General features: G+C 59.2%; 6 protein-coding genes across 6 annotated transcripts; 2 read left to right on the top strand and 4 right to left on the bottom strand.

Annotated features, from left to right (window-relative positions):
- Positions 1-81: 81 nt before the first annotated feature.
- On the bottom strand, positions 82-1,836 carry DCS_02868 (O-acetylhomoserine-lyase; the record flags this gene model as incomplete). Its single annotated transcript, XM_040800194.1, has 6 exons — positions 82-238; positions 334-1,292; positions 1,370-1,453; positions 1,512-1,566; positions 1,645-1,699; positions 1,749-1,836. The coding sequence occupies 6 exons, from the start codon at positions 1,834-1,836 to the stop codon at positions 82-84; spliced, it is 1,398 nt and encodes a 465-aa protein (XP_040661077.1).
- A 1,771-nt stretch (positions 1,837-3,607) lies between these two features.
- DCS_02867 (uncharacterized protein) lies at positions 3,608-4,134 on the bottom strand (the record flags this gene model as incomplete). Its single annotated transcript, XM_040800193.1, has 2 exons — positions 3,608-3,996; positions 4,056-4,134. 2 exons carry the CDS (start codon positions 4,132-4,134, stop codon positions 3,608-3,610), a joined length of 468 nt encoding a protein of 155 aa, XP_040661076.1.
- Positions 4,135-7,345: 3,211 nt separating this feature from the next.
- Positions 7,346-9,643, top strand: DCS_02866 (long-chain-fatty-acid--CoA ligase FAA2; the record flags this gene model as incomplete). The annotated part of the gene is made up of 3 exons (XM_040800192.1): positions 7,346-7,772; positions 7,865-9,452; positions 9,538-9,643. 3 exons carry the CDS (start codon positions 7,346-7,348, stop codon positions 9,641-9,643), a joined length of 2,121 nt encoding a protein of 706 aa, XP_040661075.1.
- A 639-nt stretch (positions 9,644-10,282) lies between these two features.
- Positions 10,283-11,851, bottom strand: DCS_02865 (benzoate 4-monooxygenase cytochrome P450; the record flags this gene model as incomplete). Its single annotated transcript, XM_040800191.1, has 1 exon — positions 10,283-11,851. One exon carries the CDS (start codon positions 11,849-11,851, stop codon positions 10,283-10,285), a length of 1,569 nt encoding a protein of 522 aa, XP_040661074.1.
- A 342-nt stretch (positions 11,852-12,193) lies between these two features.
- DCS_02864 (uncharacterized protein) lies at positions 12,194-12,659 on the bottom strand (the record flags this gene model as incomplete). Its single annotated transcript, XM_040800190.1, has 2 exons — positions 12,194-12,491; positions 12,610-12,659. 2 exons carry the CDS (start codon positions 12,657-12,659, stop codon positions 12,194-12,196), a joined length of 348 nt encoding a protein of 115 aa, XP_040661073.1.
- A 699-nt stretch (positions 12,660-13,358) lies between these two features.
- On the top strand, positions 13,359-18,162 carry DCS_02863 (uncharacterized protein; the record flags this gene model as incomplete). Its single annotated transcript, XM_040800189.1, has 2 exons — positions 13,359-16,013; positions 17,059-18,162. The coding sequence occupies 2 exons, from the start codon at positions 13,359-13,361 to the stop codon at positions 18,160-18,162; spliced, it is 3,759 nt and encodes a 1,252-aa protein (XP_040661072.1).
- Positions 18,163-18,605: the final 443 nt, after the last annotated feature.

The raw sequence follows: 18,605 nt of genomic DNA, 5'->3' as shown, positions 1-18,605 counted from the left end.
CACAGGCAAGCTGAGGCACCATCGGCGCCTCGACCATCCTTGGCCGGGCGCAATGCGTTGCTCAAAGCCCTAGCTCTCCGTCTAGGCGGTGGCGGCAGCAGCCTTGAACGACTGCTCAAAGTCGGCAATGATGTCGTCAATATGCTCGATGCCGACCGAGATGCGGATCAGGTCCTCGCTGACGCCGGAGCTGACCTTTTCCTTGTCTGACAGCTGCTCGTGCGTCGTGGTCCAGGGGCTACGACCACCTTGTCAGCACGTATTCCATCGCACGAGCACGGCTACGGCTAGGGTTGGGGTTGGGGGGGGGGGATTATCGGGGGAAAATCTCACTGGATGGCGAGCGTCTTGGCATCGCCGACGTTGGCAAGGTTGGAGATGAGCTTGAAGCCGTCGACGACCTGGCTGCCAGCGGCGGCACCGCCCTTGACGCCGAAGCTCAGGACGCCGCCGAAGCCCTTCTTGAGGTACTTCTTGGCCGTCGCGTAGGACGGATGGTTCTCGAGGCCCGGGTACGAGACCCAGCTGACGTGGGTGCTCTTCTCGAGGTACTTGGCCAGCGCGAGGGCGTTCTGGGCGTGGCGTTCGGCGCGCAGGCTCAGCGTCTCGGTGCCGAGCAGCAGCTGCTGGGCGGCAAAGGGGTTCAGGGTGGCGCCGAGGTCGCGCAGGACCTCGACGCGGGCGCGGATGATGAAGGCAATGGGGCCAAAGGTCTCCCAGAAGTTGATGCCGTGGTAGCTCTCGCTCGGCTCGACGAACTGGGGGAAGCGCTTGGCGTGCTTGCCCCAGTCAAACTTTCCGGAGTCGACGACGACGCCGCCGATGGTGGTGCCGTGGCCGCCGATCCACTTGGTGGCCGAGTGGACGACGATGTCGGCGCCGTGGTCGATGGGTCGGACAAAGTAGCCGCCGGCGCCAAAGGTGTTGTCGACGACGAGGGGGACGCCCTTGTCGTGCGCCACCTTGGCGATGGCCTCGAGGTCGGGCACGTTGTAGCGCGGGTTGCCGATGCTCTCGACGTAGACGGCCTTGGTCTTGTCGTCGATGGCGGCGGCAAAGTCCTCGGGCCTGTCGCCGTCGACGAACTTGGTGCGGATGCCGAGGCGGGGCAGGAAGACCTTGAACTGGTTGTAGGTGCCGCCGTAGAGGTTGGTGGTGGAGACGATGTTGTCGCCGGCGTGGGCGAGCGTCGCGATGGTGATGAACTGGGCGCCCTGTCCGGAGGAGGAGGCGAGGGCGGCGACGCCGCCTTCGAGCGCCGCCATGCGTTTCTCGAAGACGTCGACGGTGGGCTGGCGGCGACGGTCAGGACGGCTACGACGACTCCGACGGAGAGGGTGGCCGCTCGGGTCGGCGGCGGACGACTCACGTTCATGATGCGGCTGTAGATGTTGCCGAACTGCTTGAGGCCGAACAGCCTCGCTCCGTGGGCCGAGTCATCAAAGGTGAAGCTCTGGGGCGGGGTGGCATCGTCAGCGCGCGCCAACGACGGCTCTCGGGACGCAGCGTACCGTCGTCGCGTAGATGGGCACCGCCCTCGACTTGGTCGTCGGATCAGGCTCGGCGCTGCAACGCATCAGCTCCCGCCTCTGCTCGCCCCGTCCTCGTCGCGGCGAGGGGAAGGATGGTCAGCGGAGGACGTACCCCGCATGGAGCTGCAACGTTTCGAAGTGTTTGCTGAGATCCGACATGACTGCTTCTACGGAGACTGATGTTTCCAAGACTGCTTGCCCCGACGTTGCGTGTACCTGTAGCAGTGAAGGGGAAGCGGAGCGGGTGTGACTTGGACGGCAGAGAGGGTGAGGCAATAGTTTCAAGGAGGGGGAGAGGGTTCATATGGGCTGAAGCAGCATGCCGTCGCCGAATCCCACTGCCCCTCCCCTTCTCCTCTCGGGGACCGAAACCGGCGACAGGACGATAGCGCCATCAAAGGCAAAGGCAGCAGCAGCAGCACATGTATGTTGGCGAAGCTAGCTTCCTGGGCCGGCTATCGCAACTCGGTCGTTGGGGTTCGAGGCGCGCCCATTGCGGTGAGAGCTGAGGGGGCGGACAGCGGGCGGCTGTGGAGGAGGTGGTGAATTCAACAGCCACCAGCTCGAGCACGCCATCGGACCAATCCGCAGTCGCGTCATCGTCGTCGAATTGACGTCGCTTGCCCACTGGGCACGCACTTGTTTCAACTCGACGTAAGCTCGTACACCTACAGGATGCACGCAAAGAGCACTCACTCCAGCTCATGGAGCCCACTCGGTGCCGGTGCCGTACGGTATGCTTGTTGCATGTACAGTATGCATTAGCAAGCAAGTATTACTGCACAGGAACGGAGTACAAGCAAGTATGCACGTCTGCGTGGGATGATTACTTGTAAGTACATATGTATGTAAATATGCATATTAGCGTGCGTACAGTACATAGTACATGCAAGTACGTGCAGTGCAAGTACGGTGTAGTTGTATACTTGAACTCGGTTACAGCACTTGCACTCCATGCTCCTTAATGCTTGCATGTACTGTAGTTGTTCGCAGTATGGAGTACTTACTGTAAGTACTGTGCCGACTCTACATGTAAGTACATGTACACGTACAGATACGGGGTACGGATACAGGTGCCTCATTACTTAGTAATACCGTACTTGCATGCATGTACTTACTTGGTGCTAATGTGCGGTACATGTATGTTTGCGATTGAACGGAGCCCATGCTGTACAATTCTATGCACGTTGTACCCGTATTGCAGCGCGCATTGCCGATTCTTACGCGGCGATACCCAAGTCCTGGTTCTCGGCCTCGTCTCGCCTGGTAGACTGCAGCTACCTTGATGGTATTACATGCACTATTAATATTAGTACATAGTAGTCTACGGCATAGGCGTAGGTGCAAGTACGGAGTATTACGCATCAATACGGAGTACTGCGTAATACACTGTAATTACTTAAGTACTTCGTACGAGTACCGCAAGTGCTGTAAGTAGAAGTACAAGTACGCGAGTGCTGTATAGAAGTGCAAGTACGCGAGTGCTATATAGAAGTACAAGTACAGTACTTACTGTAAGTACTTGCAAGGTGGCGGGGTCGGTGCTTGCCTCTGGAGGGTTAGTCATTGGCACATGCGCTGCAGCATCGGTTGGCGGCCCGTTGGAGTGGTCAGAACAGGACAGCGACTCGCGCTTACTTACAAAGGTCGACCAACCGCCAAAGCGATCCACGCGACGGCGGACAACAAACGATTGTCATGGTCGTTGGAATTCGGCGAGGTCGACGGTGAATCTCCATCAACTGCCATCACAGAATCACCTGCCATCGCGTCCGATGGTCCATGCACATCCGATGGGCGACAAATACTAATCTATAATTTGTGGAATCTACATGCACCTGTATCTATCTATGGTCGCTTCGGAATCTACCGCCTGTAGGAAATGCAGCCAAACTGCGGCTCGTGCCCTTGACGCAGCCATGCCGCCCGCCATGCCCATCATTTCCCCCACCACCGTCCTGCGCCGTACCTGGTTGCGTCGCATTTCTGACGAGTATTCCCACTCTTTTCTTTACTCTATTTTTGGTCGTCGTTGTCGCGGCATCGTGTCCATGGAGTGCCGAGTCGCGCTTCGCTTAGACGTCGCTCACCAAGTTCGCCTTGCTCCCGGGCCTCGGCAGCTTGCCGAGAAACATGTCCTTGGCGGTGAAGATGGTCGAGGCGATCCAGGCGCAGAAGGCGGCGGCGGCGGCGACCGAGTCGGCCCGGCCGGCCTTGCAGACAGCCCCGAAGCACATTTGCAGGGAGCCGAGGAAGACGGCGAGGACGATGAAGGCGATGAAGTAAAACAGCGTGTTGGTGGCCTCGACGAGGAGTATCGCGTACGGGTGAGCGACGCGCGGGAACATCTTGGGCGCGAGCTCGAGGTACAGCAGCGACGCAAACGAGATGCACGAGGCGGCAAGGACAAAGCTGAAGGAGCCGGGCGAGCCCTGCAACGTCGACGTCAGGTAGTAGTTGATGACTGGGGAGGCGCGGAAAGCGTCAGCGTGAGATGAGCGGAATTTCTTCACCGAAACATACCAAAGGCAGACAGCGACATGTTGATGGCGGCCAGGAGGCCCTGCAGGATGCGTAGGGAGACCGTCGTCGTTCGACCCATGGCGGCGGGACGCGGCTGGCGGTGTCGAGGAGGAGTTTGGTGAGGGCCGATACGGCCAGCGGCTTCTCCGGTGAGACAGCACTTCCGGCGCAGGCGAGGACCGGGAACGGAGCGGCAACGTCGCGGACGGCGATCTCGATCGGACGAGGAAGCGGAAGGCGTTGACAAGAAGGCGAAGTGAGGAAAGGGAAAGTTGTGATATTATGACGGCAAGGCTACGAAGTACATGCTGTAGAAAAATGACGGCCTCGCTGCTTGCTCCACAGGCAGGCAGACTTCGCGCCCTCCTCGACGGGGCACCCAGAGGCCTGGGACGGATCGATGGCGACTCGAGGCCGATATCTGAGACCTGCCGGTTCGCTCTGAAACTGGTGAGGGGTGCGAAGAGGGTGGGGGGGGGGGAGGGGCGACGACCCGCGACACCAGGACGGAATGGCTGGCCATTGGTGGGCTGCCGTCGAAGTTGGGCACAGAACGAGGGACTCGACTCGTGTTGGCAGCCGTCTGGGACGCGTAGGACTGGTGTCTATGCAGGAATGAATCACATTGGCCTTGGGTCGACGTCATGACGAAAGACGAAAAGAAGTTGTTGCGGAAGGGCAGAGGTACTGCGTGGAGCAATGGAGCATGGAGCACAGAGTGCACTTTACATAATAGGTAGTCCCTAGAGGTGCTCTGTACCACCTAAGCATACACCTTGGTGCCGACAAGTACGGAGGGCCTAAGTACTGAACGTCGTACTGTACGTGTACTATAGTGTACTATAAGTACATGTGCTATAAGTACATGTGGTACACATGAGTACTTACTGTATACTGTAAGTAGGTACTCCGTAAGTAAGTATAAGTAGTAATGTGACCAGAGTACTTGTACTTGCTACTACACTACAGTAGCAAGTGTGTGCCTGTACCTACTAATTACCTACTATTATTAGGTAGGTACTAGTATGCAGCTATGTGCTTACAGAACTACTTACTTACAGTACTCCGTTAGTCGAGACGTAAAGTTATTGTGCCGTAAGGAGTGCTGGACGGAAATTTGGTGCGTTTCGAGCGGCTGGCTACGACAATCGTGCCGTCTTGTTCCTTGCGCATCATGATATGTCATGATTCTGCTTCTCCCGATCAAGTACCTCGATGCCGACCGTCGTCATGGGGTCGTGGGAAATCCAGGGACCAAGAGTACTAAGCCAACTGGTTCGTTGGCGGACGGTACGGAGCATTGCCACATGTAGGAACTCCGTACAGGCATCAACCAAGCTACTACAGCACACCTGCTTTCCTTGCTGCTGGACAGAGCACTGTTGTTGCGCAGCCAGCCGCTGCTGACGCGATGTGATGTCTGCCAGGTACGGAGTGCACCAGGTGCGGATGTGCGACGACAAGATCTATGCAGGGTGCGCAGGTACCATGCATGCCGGTATGAACACACAGGTTCGATGATGCACGCAGGGTTCGGGTAAATTAAACTGTCGCAACAAGTCAATGGCACCTATTACTATTGTTTTCCCAGGTACCTGAAAGGCAGTCCTGCATCTCGCAGATGGCATCAGGGGGTCGAGTACTGCATGGAGTATCCGTACATTGAGCACCTTAGCTATTAAGTAGGTACAGTACTGTACGGAGTAGGTATCCAAGTAATAAGAACAAGTACTAATAGTATGTACTCGGTATTACTCCGTACTTACTCCGTACTTGTATACCTAGTAATACTTAGGCACCTAGTCATGCCCGTACCAAGAACACCTACTGTACGTACTGTAGCACTGAAGGTGCTGCTCCCACCCGCACTGCACCGACAAGGCGGCCGAGCCGTAATACAGTGTACAATCGACAAGTGAACGCTCGCGAACCTACTCCGTAGTAGCGCCCTCATTCTCCCACGCCGAAGCCCGCTGATGCTTTCTTTTCAGCGTCCACGGCGCTGCGCCCTTGCTTCTTTCCCGGCCTAGCTTGAACCGAATGCCCTGCTCGGGCGGCATGGGGACCTGGGGGACGCCATTCCCGCCTTCACATGCAACGAGACAATCGACGACAGGACCAACGCATTGGAGGGCGGTCCGTCACCTCTCGTCGTACTGTTTTGCACTCGTAGCGGTGCATACATGTACTGTGCATGTGCACATGCGCCATTTCAACGTACACTCACTGTACGCCGTGCACCGACCAATCTGTACCGTAGGTACTCCGTAGTACGTGGGCACATACGCATCTGCAGCCATCCGACGCCCAAGAACATGGCCGTGGACAGTGCCTGGGCGCCGTCAGCAGGTCGGCGCAGTGCTCCATAGCACGGACGCTAGCACCCTATCCTCCACGGATGACGAAATGAGGCTGTACCTTGTACATGCATGATGCCTTGCCTGCTGATCGTGCCTCTGTTAGGTTCCTGCACATGTACGGAGTATTACCTGTTCCGTACAGTATACGGAGTATGCAAGTACTTACCGTACATGTAATTACACCTACATTGCCGAGTACATGTACATGTGCTCGGCTGGATGCTGCACTGGCCGGGCAACTGCGGCTGAAGGCGAGGCCCGCCAATGGGAGGTCCGCACACGGGTGATCCGCCAATGAGGTGCCGCCTGCGAGAACCCCTTGCGACTTCCCACCATACCTAGCCGCCGTGGACGGCCAACCGTTGCACGTCGGCGGCGTGGGAAGGAATGGCAAGTGGAGGCCCATCTGGCGCAGCCGAGGCCCCCCGAAGCCTCGGCGTCAACCACTCGCTCGACTGCCGCCTCACGCTGAGGAAACGGGCGAACCGTGGCCGCCGCCTGCCCGTCTCGGTTTTTCGGGAAACGGCAGGAGGCGTCCTCGTCCCAGTGCAGAAAGTCCCCCTCTTGATTGATCCCTTGACGCCGCCGCAAGCTCCCCTCCGTTTCCCCGACCACCACCCCGACCTTGACCTTTCTCCTATCCTCTCCCTGACCTCGCATCTTCCGAAGCCATCGTATCGCCGTCGTCATCGACGTTGGAGTCCGTTGCCGTCCTCTTCCTCTTCGTTTGACATCGTCCACCCCCCCCCCCCCCCCCCCCTCCTCGCCGCTCTCGTCATTCATCCGCCTCAAGCTGCTCCGCCCTCGACTTCGCGCCCCTGCCATCCGTCCGAGCTCCCTCCCCCCGACATCGACGGCGACGCAGAGATCCCCGGCCGCCGAGTGAAGCTACCTGCCCGTCCGCCCGCCGACGTGCCGTCGCGAATTGCAATGGCCGCCCCCAGGCTCTCGCCCGCCGACATCAAGCAGCTCGGCCAGCCGCCGCCGCCCGGCTCTCCCTATGGAGTCCCCGTCCCCAACTCGGAACGTGCCGGCCGCAGCGCCGTCTACAGGCACTTTCGCTTCCGGGACCGGCCTCTCCTGACGACGTTCGATCCCGACGTCCGCTCCACCCATGACCTCTTCGAGTGCGCCGTCCGCAAACGCCCCGGCAAGAACTGCCTTGGCGCTCGCACCTGGAATCCCGCGACGAAGACGTGGGGCGACAAGTTTGACTGGCTCACCTACGCCCAAGTTGCCGAGCGCCGAAAGCATTTTGGCGCCGGCATCGTCGAGGTCCACAGCCGCATGGGCTACACGGCGGACAAGTACGGCGTCGGCCTCTGGTCCCAGAACCGCCCCGAGTGGCAGATTACCGGTACGTCTCCTCCTTCGCCTGCCCGCTGCCCGCTGCCCGCTGCCCGCGACCTCCCCCGTGCTCCGTGACCGACGGCCCTGACGCGGCCCCAGACCTCGCCCTCGCCTCCCAGTCCCTCTACACCGTCTCCCTCTACGAGACGCTGGGCCCCGACACGACCGAGTACATCGTCAACCACGCCGAGCTCGTCTCCATCGCCTGCTCCTTGCCTCACATCCCGACGCTGCTCAAGCTCGCCCCGAGATTGCCCAACCTCAAGATCATCATCTCCCTCGACCCCCTCGACGGCGGCGAGCTCGAAGGTCACTCCAAGGCCTCGGTCCTGAACCAGCTCGCCGCCCAGCACGGCATCACCGTCTACTCCATGCAAGAGGTCGAGGCCATCGGCGCCAGCTCCGGTCGCCCCATGCGCCCGGCCGGGTGGGACGACATCTCCACCATCAACTACACGTCCGGCACCACCGGCCCCCCCAAGGGTGTCATCCTGACGCACGGCAACGCCGTCGCCGCCAGCTCGTCGGCCCGTCTCGGCGGCAGCGTCGGCCACAACGACATTCACCTGTCCTACCTCCCCCTCGCCCACATCTACGGCCGCATGATCGACCAGGTCGCCCTCGCCGAGGGCGCCTCCATCGGCTTCTTCCGCGGCGACATCCTCGGCCTCGTCGACGACATGAAGATCCTCCAGCCCACCGGCTTCATCTCGGTGCCCCGCCTCTTCAACCGCTTCAACTCGGCCATTCGCACCGCCACCCTCGAGGCGCCCGGCCTCCGAGGCGCCCTCTCGAGGCAGGTCATCAGCACCAAAAAGGCCAACATGCGCGCCCCGCCCGGCCAGGCCTCCAACACGCACTTCCTCTACGACCGCATCTGGACCCCCAAGGTCAAGGCCGCCGTCGGCCTCACCAGGGCCCACGCCATGATCAGCGGAAGCGCCCAGCTCGACCCGGACGTGCAGGAGTTCCTCCGCGCCGCCTTCGCCAACAACTTTGCCCAGGGCTTCGGCATGACGGAAACCTACGCCGTCGGCACCCTCCAGATGAACGGCGACTTTTCCCTCGGCAACGTCGGCGCCCCCATGGGCGCCGTCGAGGTCTGCCTCGAGTCCGTCCCCGACTACGAGTACTCGGTCGACGACAAGCCCAACCCCCGCGGCGAGATCCTCGTCAGGGGCCCGAGCATCTTCCAAAAGTACTACAAGAACCCCGACGAGACGCAGAAGACGCTCGAGGCCGACGGCTGGTTCCACACGGGCGACATCGCCGAGGTCGACAGCATGGGTCGCTTCAAGATCATCGACCGTAAGAAGAACGTGCTGAAGCTGTCGCATGGCGAGTACATCTCCCCCGAGCGCATCGAGAACGTCTACGCCGGCAGCACGAACCTCGTCGCCATGGGCTACGTCCACGGCGACGCCAAGGAATCGTCCCTCGTCGCCGTCTTCGGCGTCGACCCGGAGAACTTCCCGCCCTTTGCGAGCAAGGTCCTCAAGGAGGACGTCCCCGTCGGCGACGCCGACGCCATCAGGAAGGCCGCCCAGAACCCCAAGGTCAAGAAGGCCTTCCTCCAGGTCCTCGACAACATCGGCCGCAAGCACAAGTTCAACAGCTTCGAAAAGGTGCGCAACGTCCACCTCGACTTGGAGCCCTTTAGCATCGAGAACGAGCTCCTCACGCCGACGTAAGCAAAGTCCCCCTCCTACCCGTGATTCGAACGCCATGGAAATCGAAGCAGCTGGATGCTGATGCTGACCGTCACCAACCAGGCTGAAGATGAAGAGGCCGCAAGCCGCCAAGGCCTTCCGCGCTCAGATCGACCGCATGTACGAGGAGATTGCTGCCGAGGCGGCCATTGGCGGCGCCAAGCTGTGAGGAGTCCTGCGGCCTGCGGGTACGCGTGGTTGCCTGCGCCTCCGTTGCGACATGGATACCGCTAAAGGGTTTGGATACCGCGCCCGGCTCGTGGGCGGCCTTGTGCCGTATAGCAGCTCAAAGATGCCAATCCTGTCTGTCGGCTGCCCATGTTTTCTCTAGTGGCTAGGTTCTGGGTGCAATGCCATGTATACATCATTTACGTCTCACGACCGTTGGGATGAGGGAATGTGGAGGGAGATTTCTCGAGATGCGCAAAGCGACAGATTTCCTATGAACTCGTTGTACGACACTTATATACGCAGCATGGCTTTGAAGCTTGACCCACGATCTCGAGTCTTTGATGGATACCACCTTGCGTCGCCGTTTCCTCCGATGCCGTGTCAGCTAGCCTTCGAAAATCGCGAGGGAGCTTCGGAGCCAAAGTTGCGGGACGAGCCTCCATTCCTGCAGGAATATCGGATGAGCCGGGAGCTACTGTTATGTCCTGCTTCGAATCGAATGCAAGACGGCATCCGTTCCGTACCGCCGCTCTCGGCCCCCTCGACACGCTGGAGACGTGACAATAAATGAGGCACAACGTGGCAGGGCCAGCCAGCATCGAGGAGAAACCCGGCCGTCGCGTAGAAATGCAACCAATCACACCTTCCCACCGACGACCTGAAAGCGAATCATACATTTCAGCGCCCGAGGCACGGCGTCGTGGGTGCTGCATTGCTTCATCGACGCCTCGGTCGTCGATGGCGTCATGAGGGCCTCGTGGTGTAGAAACAACCTCGCCATCAGGAGCTTGATCTCGAGCGTCGCAAGCGCCTTGCCCAAGCATACCCTCCCGCCGTGGCCAAAGGGGATGAGCTGAGCGTCGCGCCTCCTGAAGGTTGCCTCGTCCACGTCGAGCCACCTCTCGGGGTGGAAGCCTTCGGGGTCCGGAAATAAGGTCTCGTCCCGGTGCAGCGACGTGATGGACGACGTGACGATGGTTCCCTCGGGGAGGTGGACGCCCGACAGGGTGCGTCCTCCGTTGGGTACGATGCGCTCCGCCCGTCCGCTCGAGGCTGGGTGGAGCCGATAGACCTCCCGCAAGCACGCCTCGAGCGACGGCACCTGGCTGTTGACTTGGGCGAAGGAGAGGGACCCGTCGGTCTGCAGGGGCAGCTCGTTCAGCTCCGATCGTATTCTCTCCTGCCACCACGGGTGCTCCGTCAGCCTCCAGATGAGGTAGGTGGCCGTCACGGCGACGGTGGCCTCGGCGGCGTTGACGTTGTCGAGAACCTCGGCGGCGACGTACGCGTCATCGAGCCAGGCCTCCTTCTCACCCTGCCTCGTCGGAGCCTCCAGCAGATGTCCTATGAGTGAATGTTGACCGGGCGAGTGAGGGTGTTTCATGGCCTTGACGACGCGCCGTCGACACCAGGTCGCGAGCTTCTCGTCCGCCAGAAGGTGGCCGAGACGCGGGATCAGCCGGCCGAGGAGGCCCGAGGCGTAGCTGAAGAGCCTCGGGTACCGAACGCGGAACGGACCGGCAAACTGCAGGTGCTTCAGTTCCATGAGGAGCTGTCTTTCGGCGCAAACGCCATCGACGGACCGTGTGCTCTGGTCGGGTCCGAGGGCCAAGTACGTGATGATGTCAAACGCGTACCAGTCCGTGAGGCTGTAGACGTCAATCTCCTGGCCGGGCTGGATCTGTCGCAGGACCGCGCGGGCGCGCTCCTGGACGTGCTGCTCGATGGCCGGCCGGTTGTAGATGGCCGTGGCCTGGTAAAAGGTCGACGTCAACCTCCGCTTGGCGCCATGCTCCCGGTAGGGCTTGGTGGCGAAGACGGAACGGACGTTGAAGCCCCTGAAGTGGTCAAAGTAGTCGCTCTTGGCCCAGCGCTGGGTGGTGCCGTACACGTCCTTGGTCGCTTCGAGCGTCGCCACCGAGATCTCGTTGGGGGCGATGCAAACGACGGGGCCGTACCGGCGATGCCACTGGTGGATCTGATCGGTTCGGCAGTAGGTGAGATCGTAGAAGCACAGGGGCAGCGCGGATAGCTTGGAGAGCAAGGGACCTGGAACGTGACGCAGCGGCCCGCGAAGGGGGCGGGAGAGCCGTCGGTAGACGAGCAGCAGGAGAGTCACGACGGCGCAGACGGCGACGATGGGTATGGAAGTGTCTTCCAGTACGAACCAGCGACCCTGGGTGGAGATGATGGCCGGGGCAAACATGACCTTGGCAGTCGCAGATATCAAGGTTGGTCTCGTCCGTCAACGGTTTGTCGATGAATTGCACTCGATAGGCAAGGTTCGTGATGGAATGTTGACAAAGACGATAGAAATCCAGTATCCAACATCTTCCATCACCCATCCTCGAACCCTCGCCTTATCTCTTTCACCGCGAGGTACCGGCGCCTTCATGTCCTTTGGCGCCATCGCCTCTGCTTATGGTACGTCGGGATGGAGAAAGCACACTCCACATGAGCACACGCGAGAGGCGTTGGCATCCCCAGCAGACAGCCGGTCCGATGCAGTGGTCGGGGGGTTGTACAATGCAGAGGCATGTCGTCATGTTTAGTCAAAGTCCCGGGGGGCATGTCTCCTCTCGGGGGAGATCCTGAACGCCTGACGATCCCGGGCGTCGAGCTGGGTACGACATGGATTCTGTGGTGTTTGCTTCCTAATACTTTCCGCCATCCGCAGGCACGTCTCGGGTTCCCCCGGCGAGCTGGCGAGCTGGCGCAGTACGACGTAGGCCATAAGAGCTGGTCTCTCGGCCGCAAGATTCTGGTCAGAGGATGAGAGAATACGAGGAATGGCGTGACAGCCGCCCGGTCGGCCTTTGCAATTCGTCGTGGCGTCTTCAGCTGCACTGCAGAGAGACAGAAGTGTGACGCGGCCAGGTTGGTATCCGGATGCCGATCATGACGAACCGCAGCTCTGTCGACGGCCGAAGGCTTGGCCGGCTGTCCAATATCCCCATCTCTTACTCTGCGTAATGTGCTGCGTATCCCATGCCGAGGTTGCATCGCAGCAGCATGGCGTGCGGGGGGCCGAGCATCGCGAGGTTCCCTGTCGGGAAGCGCCCGTTTTCATTTTCATGTAGATGAATTCCGGATGGGCTTGTTCCTTGCATCGGATTCATGGGAGGGGTACGCTCATTATTGGACTGCTGACGAGCGCTTGCAGCCCTTGGGTGTTGTGCGACACCCCTGTTCAGATATGCAGGAGATATCTGAGCCGTCCCTCGGGATGCGTGTCTCAGGGGACTCTGCCACCACCGCACGAAGCAGCAATAACGGGCTGTGTCATAGGAATGAAGTTTATCGATGCGGTGTCACGCGGTTGTGTACCGGTTCGGCATTCTTTCCGATCGGAAGCTGGGTTGTGGACGAGCTCGAGCAGGCGAAAGGAGCCAGGCGGCAAACGGGGGAGTAGCATCACCTCCAGGTTCTGCCAACTTCGTCACGCCGGCCTGGTTCCATGGCGCATGCAACATTTGGCTGGATATCAACCAACGCTTGAGCGAAATGCGCGGGATGGAACCAGTATGCTTCGTGTATGTGCGGCCATTGCTCATGCAGTTGGTGACAAGCCTGTCGCAATGGCGAGATGGTGCTGAAGCGCGAAGGGTCTTCCTTGGCTAGACTGAGTACGCGATCATATATTTGATGGCTATGCTTATCCCTTACCGTTCTTGGGCGGCTCGTGTTCTGGTAGATTCCACGTATATTTCATAATGGCCAGCAATGACAGTGGAAAGCGCAATGGTCGGGGGCCCGTCGGCTTCGCCCCTGAAGTGTCCGCACAAACCGCGGCGCCCATTCCCCAAGACCTGCAGAAAATATGGGAATGGAACAGAACGGTTCCGGCGTCTGTGGAGCGGTGCGTTCATGATGTCATACACGAACGCGTACAGGCGCAGCCGGAGGCACCAGCCATTTGCGCCTGGGACGGCGAGCTGACGTACGGCGAGCTGGATCGCCTTTCCACTGGCCTCGCGAGCCGGCTGATGGAGCTGGGCGTTGGCCCCAACATAATGGTGCCGCTCTGCTTCGAAAAGTCCATGTGGACGACGGTGGCGATGCTTGGCGTCTCCAAGGCAGGGGCCACTTTCGTTCTTCTCGACTCGTCCCTGCCAGAGTGTCGCCTGCGATCGATGACGAGGCAAGTCAAAGCAGAGGTGATGGTATCGGCGCTCCCCAAGGAAGCCTTGGGCCAACGCCTGGTGTCTCGGGTTGTCACCCTTGGCTCTCACGTCCTTGAGGCGCTGTACGAGCAGCCGATTGGAGTGCTGCCGGTCTCGGATCCCTCGTCGACCATGTATGTAGCCTTTACGTCGGGCAGCACGGGGACGCCAAAGGGAGCCTTGATATCGCACCAAAACCTCGCTTCGGCACTGTATCACCAGGAAGTGGGACTGCGAAGGACGAAGAGTTCTCGGGTGTACGACTTTTCGTCGTACGGCTTCGACGTCTCCATCTGCAACGTCTTCACCACCTTGGCCGCGGGTGGATGCTTTTGCGTGCCAAACGAACACGATCGGCGGAACAACCTAGCGCAGAGCATCGCCTCCTGCGATGCCAACGCCATCGACCTAACTCCTTCCGTCGCCCGCCTGCTGTCGCCAGAACTGGTGCCAGGCCTGGAGACCATCATCTTTGGCGGAGAAGCGCTGCATATAAAGGACGTGAACCCCTGGTGGGGAAAGCTGCAGATTGTGAATCTATACGGACCGTGCGAGTGTACCCCAAACAGCAGCATCAACTACAACCCTACGAGTGCCGAGGATTCCACCCATATGGGAAAGGGGCTCGGGTTGGTGACTTGGATTGTCGACGCAGACGATCACGATACCCTGCTCCCCCTGGGAAATGTAGGCGAGCTCCTCCTCGAGGGTCCGCTCGTCGGTCTGGGCTATCTTGACGAACCGGGGTTGACTGCTGCGGCCTTCGTCAGGGATCCCGCCTGGCTCCTTCAGGGGGCTCCCGGTTGTCCGGGACGGCAAGGGCGACTGTACAAGACGGGCGACCTCGTTCGGTACGGCGATGACGGAAACTTAGTCTTCGTCGGCCGCAAGGACTCCCAGGTCAAGATACGAGGCCAACGCGTGGAACTTGGAGAGATTGAACACGTACTTCGCAGTCACGACTCAGTGGATGATGCCGCCGTCGTGCTGCAGCACCACGATGGTCAGGATGCCTTCCTGGCCGGCTACGTCACCGTCTGTGACGAGGACAGTGACGAGGCCGGGAAGCATCAGCCAAGCCAGGGGCAAGAATTGCAGCTCGTGAGAGAATGGGAGATGCATTTTGATGTCGAGACTTACAGCAAGATGGCGAGGGTGCGGCCTGAGACCATTGGTCGCGACTTTATCGGATGGACGTCGATGTACGACGGACGTGACATTGACGTGGGGGAAATGGAGGAGTGGCTTGTCGACACGATGCAAGCGATGCTCAACGGGAAGCCTGCCAGACACGTCCTCGAAATCGGGACTGGCTCTGGCATGGTCCTTTTCAACCTCGGCCAGGGGCTTGAAAGCTACGTTGGCCTCGAACCGACCGAGGGCGCCGTCGGCTTCCTCGCCGAGACAGTGAAGAAGATTCCTGAGCTAGCACCCAAGGTGAAGATATACAGAGCCTCAGCGGGTGAGCTTCGTCGGTTGGAGCCCCCCATCTCGGCAAACCTCGTCGTACTGAACTCGGTGCTGCAATACTTCCCAAGTGAGGGTTATCTCTCTCGAGTCATCGAGGACGTTCTGGAGCTGGACGATGTCGATACCATCTTCGTCGGCGACGTACGATCGTACGCGCTGCACCGGCAATTCCTGTCGAAGCGAACACTTCACCTGGCCGACCCGGAAGCCGCCACCAAGGGTGGGATCCGAACGATCATGGCCGAGATGGAGAGGGCCGAGTCGGAGTTGCTCGTCGATCCCGCCTTCTTCACCGCGTTGCCCGCGAGGTTCCCCGGACGGATCCAGCATGTTGAGATTCTGCCCAAGCTGATGGCGGCAACGAACGAGCTTTCAAGTTACCGGTACGCCGCCGTCCTTCACGTCTCGTCTCGGAGCGCCATTCAGCCTTTGGAGATGGAAGATGTTGGCCCCAGCGAATGGGTCAATTTTGTGGAACAGCAACTTGACGGCATGTCGCTCGCTGCTTTACTTGAGAGATCATCTAGCCTCCATGCCGTCGCTGTTTGCAACATTCCGAACAGCAAAACGGTGTTGGAGAATCAGCTCGTCGACTTCCTCGACGAATCGGGGAGCAATGGATATGGTGACACTGTTCACTGGCTGAAGACGATCCGTCAGAGAGCCGAAGCTCATGCCGCGCTCTCGGCCGCCGACCTGGTTGCATTAGCCTCTCGAACCGGCTACAAAGTCGAAGTGAGTTGGGCCCGGCAGTTTTCACAGCGCGGCGGCCTCGATGCCATCTTTCACCGGCGAGAATCCGACGACGGTCGAAGCAGGTTTCTGTTTCGTTTCCCCACCGATAATGAGCGCGAGGGTCAACAATGCCGCGCTCTCACCAGCCAGCCAATGCGACAGCAACGGAGACACGAGATGCTGGACCAGCTACAGAAGATGCTGCGGAACACGCTTCCCTCATACATGCTTCCTCACGAAATCATCATTCTTGATGAGATGCCGCTGAGCGTCAACGGAAAAGCAGATCGTCGAGCCCTGGAGGAAGCTATGCCGTGCTGCAAGGCAGGTCTCGGGTCGGTTCTGGTCCCCGGGCCGGAGCCGGGGCCGGAGCCCGAGCCCGAGCTGGTGTCAATGGCCGAACGGCAGATGCGGGAAATCTGGGGTCGAGTTCTCGGTATCAACCCTTGGACTATCCGGTCGACTGATGCCTTTTTTCGTCTTGGAGGCAACTCGATTGCGGCCATGAAGGTTGTGGGTGAGGCCCGTACGGCTGGCCTCGAGCTCACGGTGGGACACATCTTTAGCCACCCAGAGCTGCAAGACCTTGTTAGGCAGGCGGGTGCTTCCCTCAGCTAGCTTTCATCTGAAACAATTCTTTGTGCGGCTGAAGAAGTGGAAATGGACGGTATGCATCAGGGGGGGCAGGGGTGCTTGCTGGAGTTGGCCGTGTAACATGCTCCTAGGACAGCGGGCACAATGTCTGCTGCCCACCCTTGGTTAAATCAAACTGACATCAGAAACTGTGGCGTAGGTAAGGCACGTCCATAGTTTCCGTTCAAATGTCTAATTACCCCGCAGTCTTTTATATTGAGTAGTTTTGTTGGCCGTTGAGGCAACCCCATGACCGTCTGCTCCTCGTCCTCGTTCGTCCTCCTCCCCTCCCTCTTCGACATAGATGGCCCGTCCCCCTTCTTTTTCCAGCTCCTACTCTCCAAATTGTACATGGTCATTTCAAAAAAAAATTGGTAGTAAGATGAATTATCAACGCATGACGATTGAAAAGGAGGCACCCGAGGAGGTGGGTACCATCATCAAATACAATCTCTCCGAGAGCGCCATCTCCGACCAGACGCTAGATTCTTTGGGTATTTCCATCCCCACCAGCACCGTTCTGACCTACACAGAGCACAGGGGCAACCGCAAGCTCCGTACTCTCGTGGCGGAAGCCTCACATGGCGCCCTATCTCCCGACGACGTGCTCGTCACCAGTGGAGCCTCGACGGCCTTGTTCATGATCATGACAGCCCTCCTCGGTCCTTCAGACCATATGGTCGTTGTTCGTCCCAATTACGCGACCAGCCTCGAGGTGCCACGGGCCATCGGCTGCGGCATCACCTTGATCGACCTCGAGTTCGAGTCTCAGTTCCGGATGGAGACGTCACGCGTCGTCGCGGCTGTCCGTCCCGGTTTCACAAAGTTGATCAGCGTTTGTACACCCAACAACCCAACCGGCACCAGGTGCAGCTCAGACGAGCTCCGGATGCTGGCCAAGATTGCCAAGGACAACAGCGCCTTCCTCCTCATAGATGAGACGTACGCCGACCTCAACTACTCCTCCTACTCGACGAACGGGGAGCGCATCGTGCCTATTGAAGGCACGCTCGGAAACCACGTGATCCGCGTCGGTTCCATGTCCAAGGCCTACGGAGTGCCCGGCATCCGCATTGGCTGGGTGAGCACGACGCACTCGATGCTTCAGGAGTCGCTTCTTGCGGCTAAAGAGCAGATCAGCATCAGCGGAAGTGTCGTCGACGAGCTCATCGCTGAGCAGATCCTCGCTCGTCGTGACGAAATCCTCCCAACAACAATCACCGACATGATCCGTCGACGGGACCGCGTCGCGCGCTGGGTCGCCGAGGAGCGCGATCTGGTGGAATGGGTGAGGCCGGAGGCGGGAGTCATGTGTTTTATCAAGATGAAGAAGGAGCCGCCAGGGGGGGTCGAGGTATTCTACATGAGGCTCCTCGATCGCTACGGCACCTACGTAGGACGGGGAAGTTGGTTCGAGTGGGACGACCTGTTCTTCCGACTGGGCTATGGGTGGCCGACATGGGACGAGCTCGAGGCCGGGTTGGCCGCTATTTCGCAGGCGCTTCGAGCAGGATGAGATACAACAAGTACTCACATGATGGATTTTGCGCAAGCGAATCGGAAGCATTACCTGGATGATGATCGAATCGAAGCGTATTTTCCACGCAGCTCATGCGTTAGTCATATAGATGAAGTCACTATTGTGGTCCTCTGGGCAACACTCTCAATCATCCTACCATCACCATCATCATCAATTACCATCACGATAAGACATTTAGATTGTCTGATACTAGAACCTCAGTCGTGCGTAGTCTTGGGCGACACAGAATAAGTGGGCGATGGAAACTACCTGTATTTTAGAAAAGACGAGATGGTTCTTCCCCGCTCCCAAACCGGGTGCCATTCGTAGCGTATTGGTGATATCATCCTTGCTGGAAAAGGTCCTATCCATGAGGTCACCTACATGAACTTGGGTGTACATGTTCGTGGTCCTAAAGTATATGTACTTGATTGTATCAT

Source organism: Drechmeria coniospora, chromosome 01, assembly GCF_001625195.1.
Source record: "Drechmeria coniospora strain ARSEF 6962 chromosome 01, whole genome shotgun sequence".
Lineage (NCBI taxonomy): Eukaryota > Fungi > Ascomycota > Sordariomycetes > Hypocreales > Ophiocordycipitaceae > Drechmeria > Drechmeria coniospora.
The sequence above is the reverse complement of the archived record's forward strand: the minus strand, read 5'-3'. Positions and strand labels throughout refer to the sequence as shown.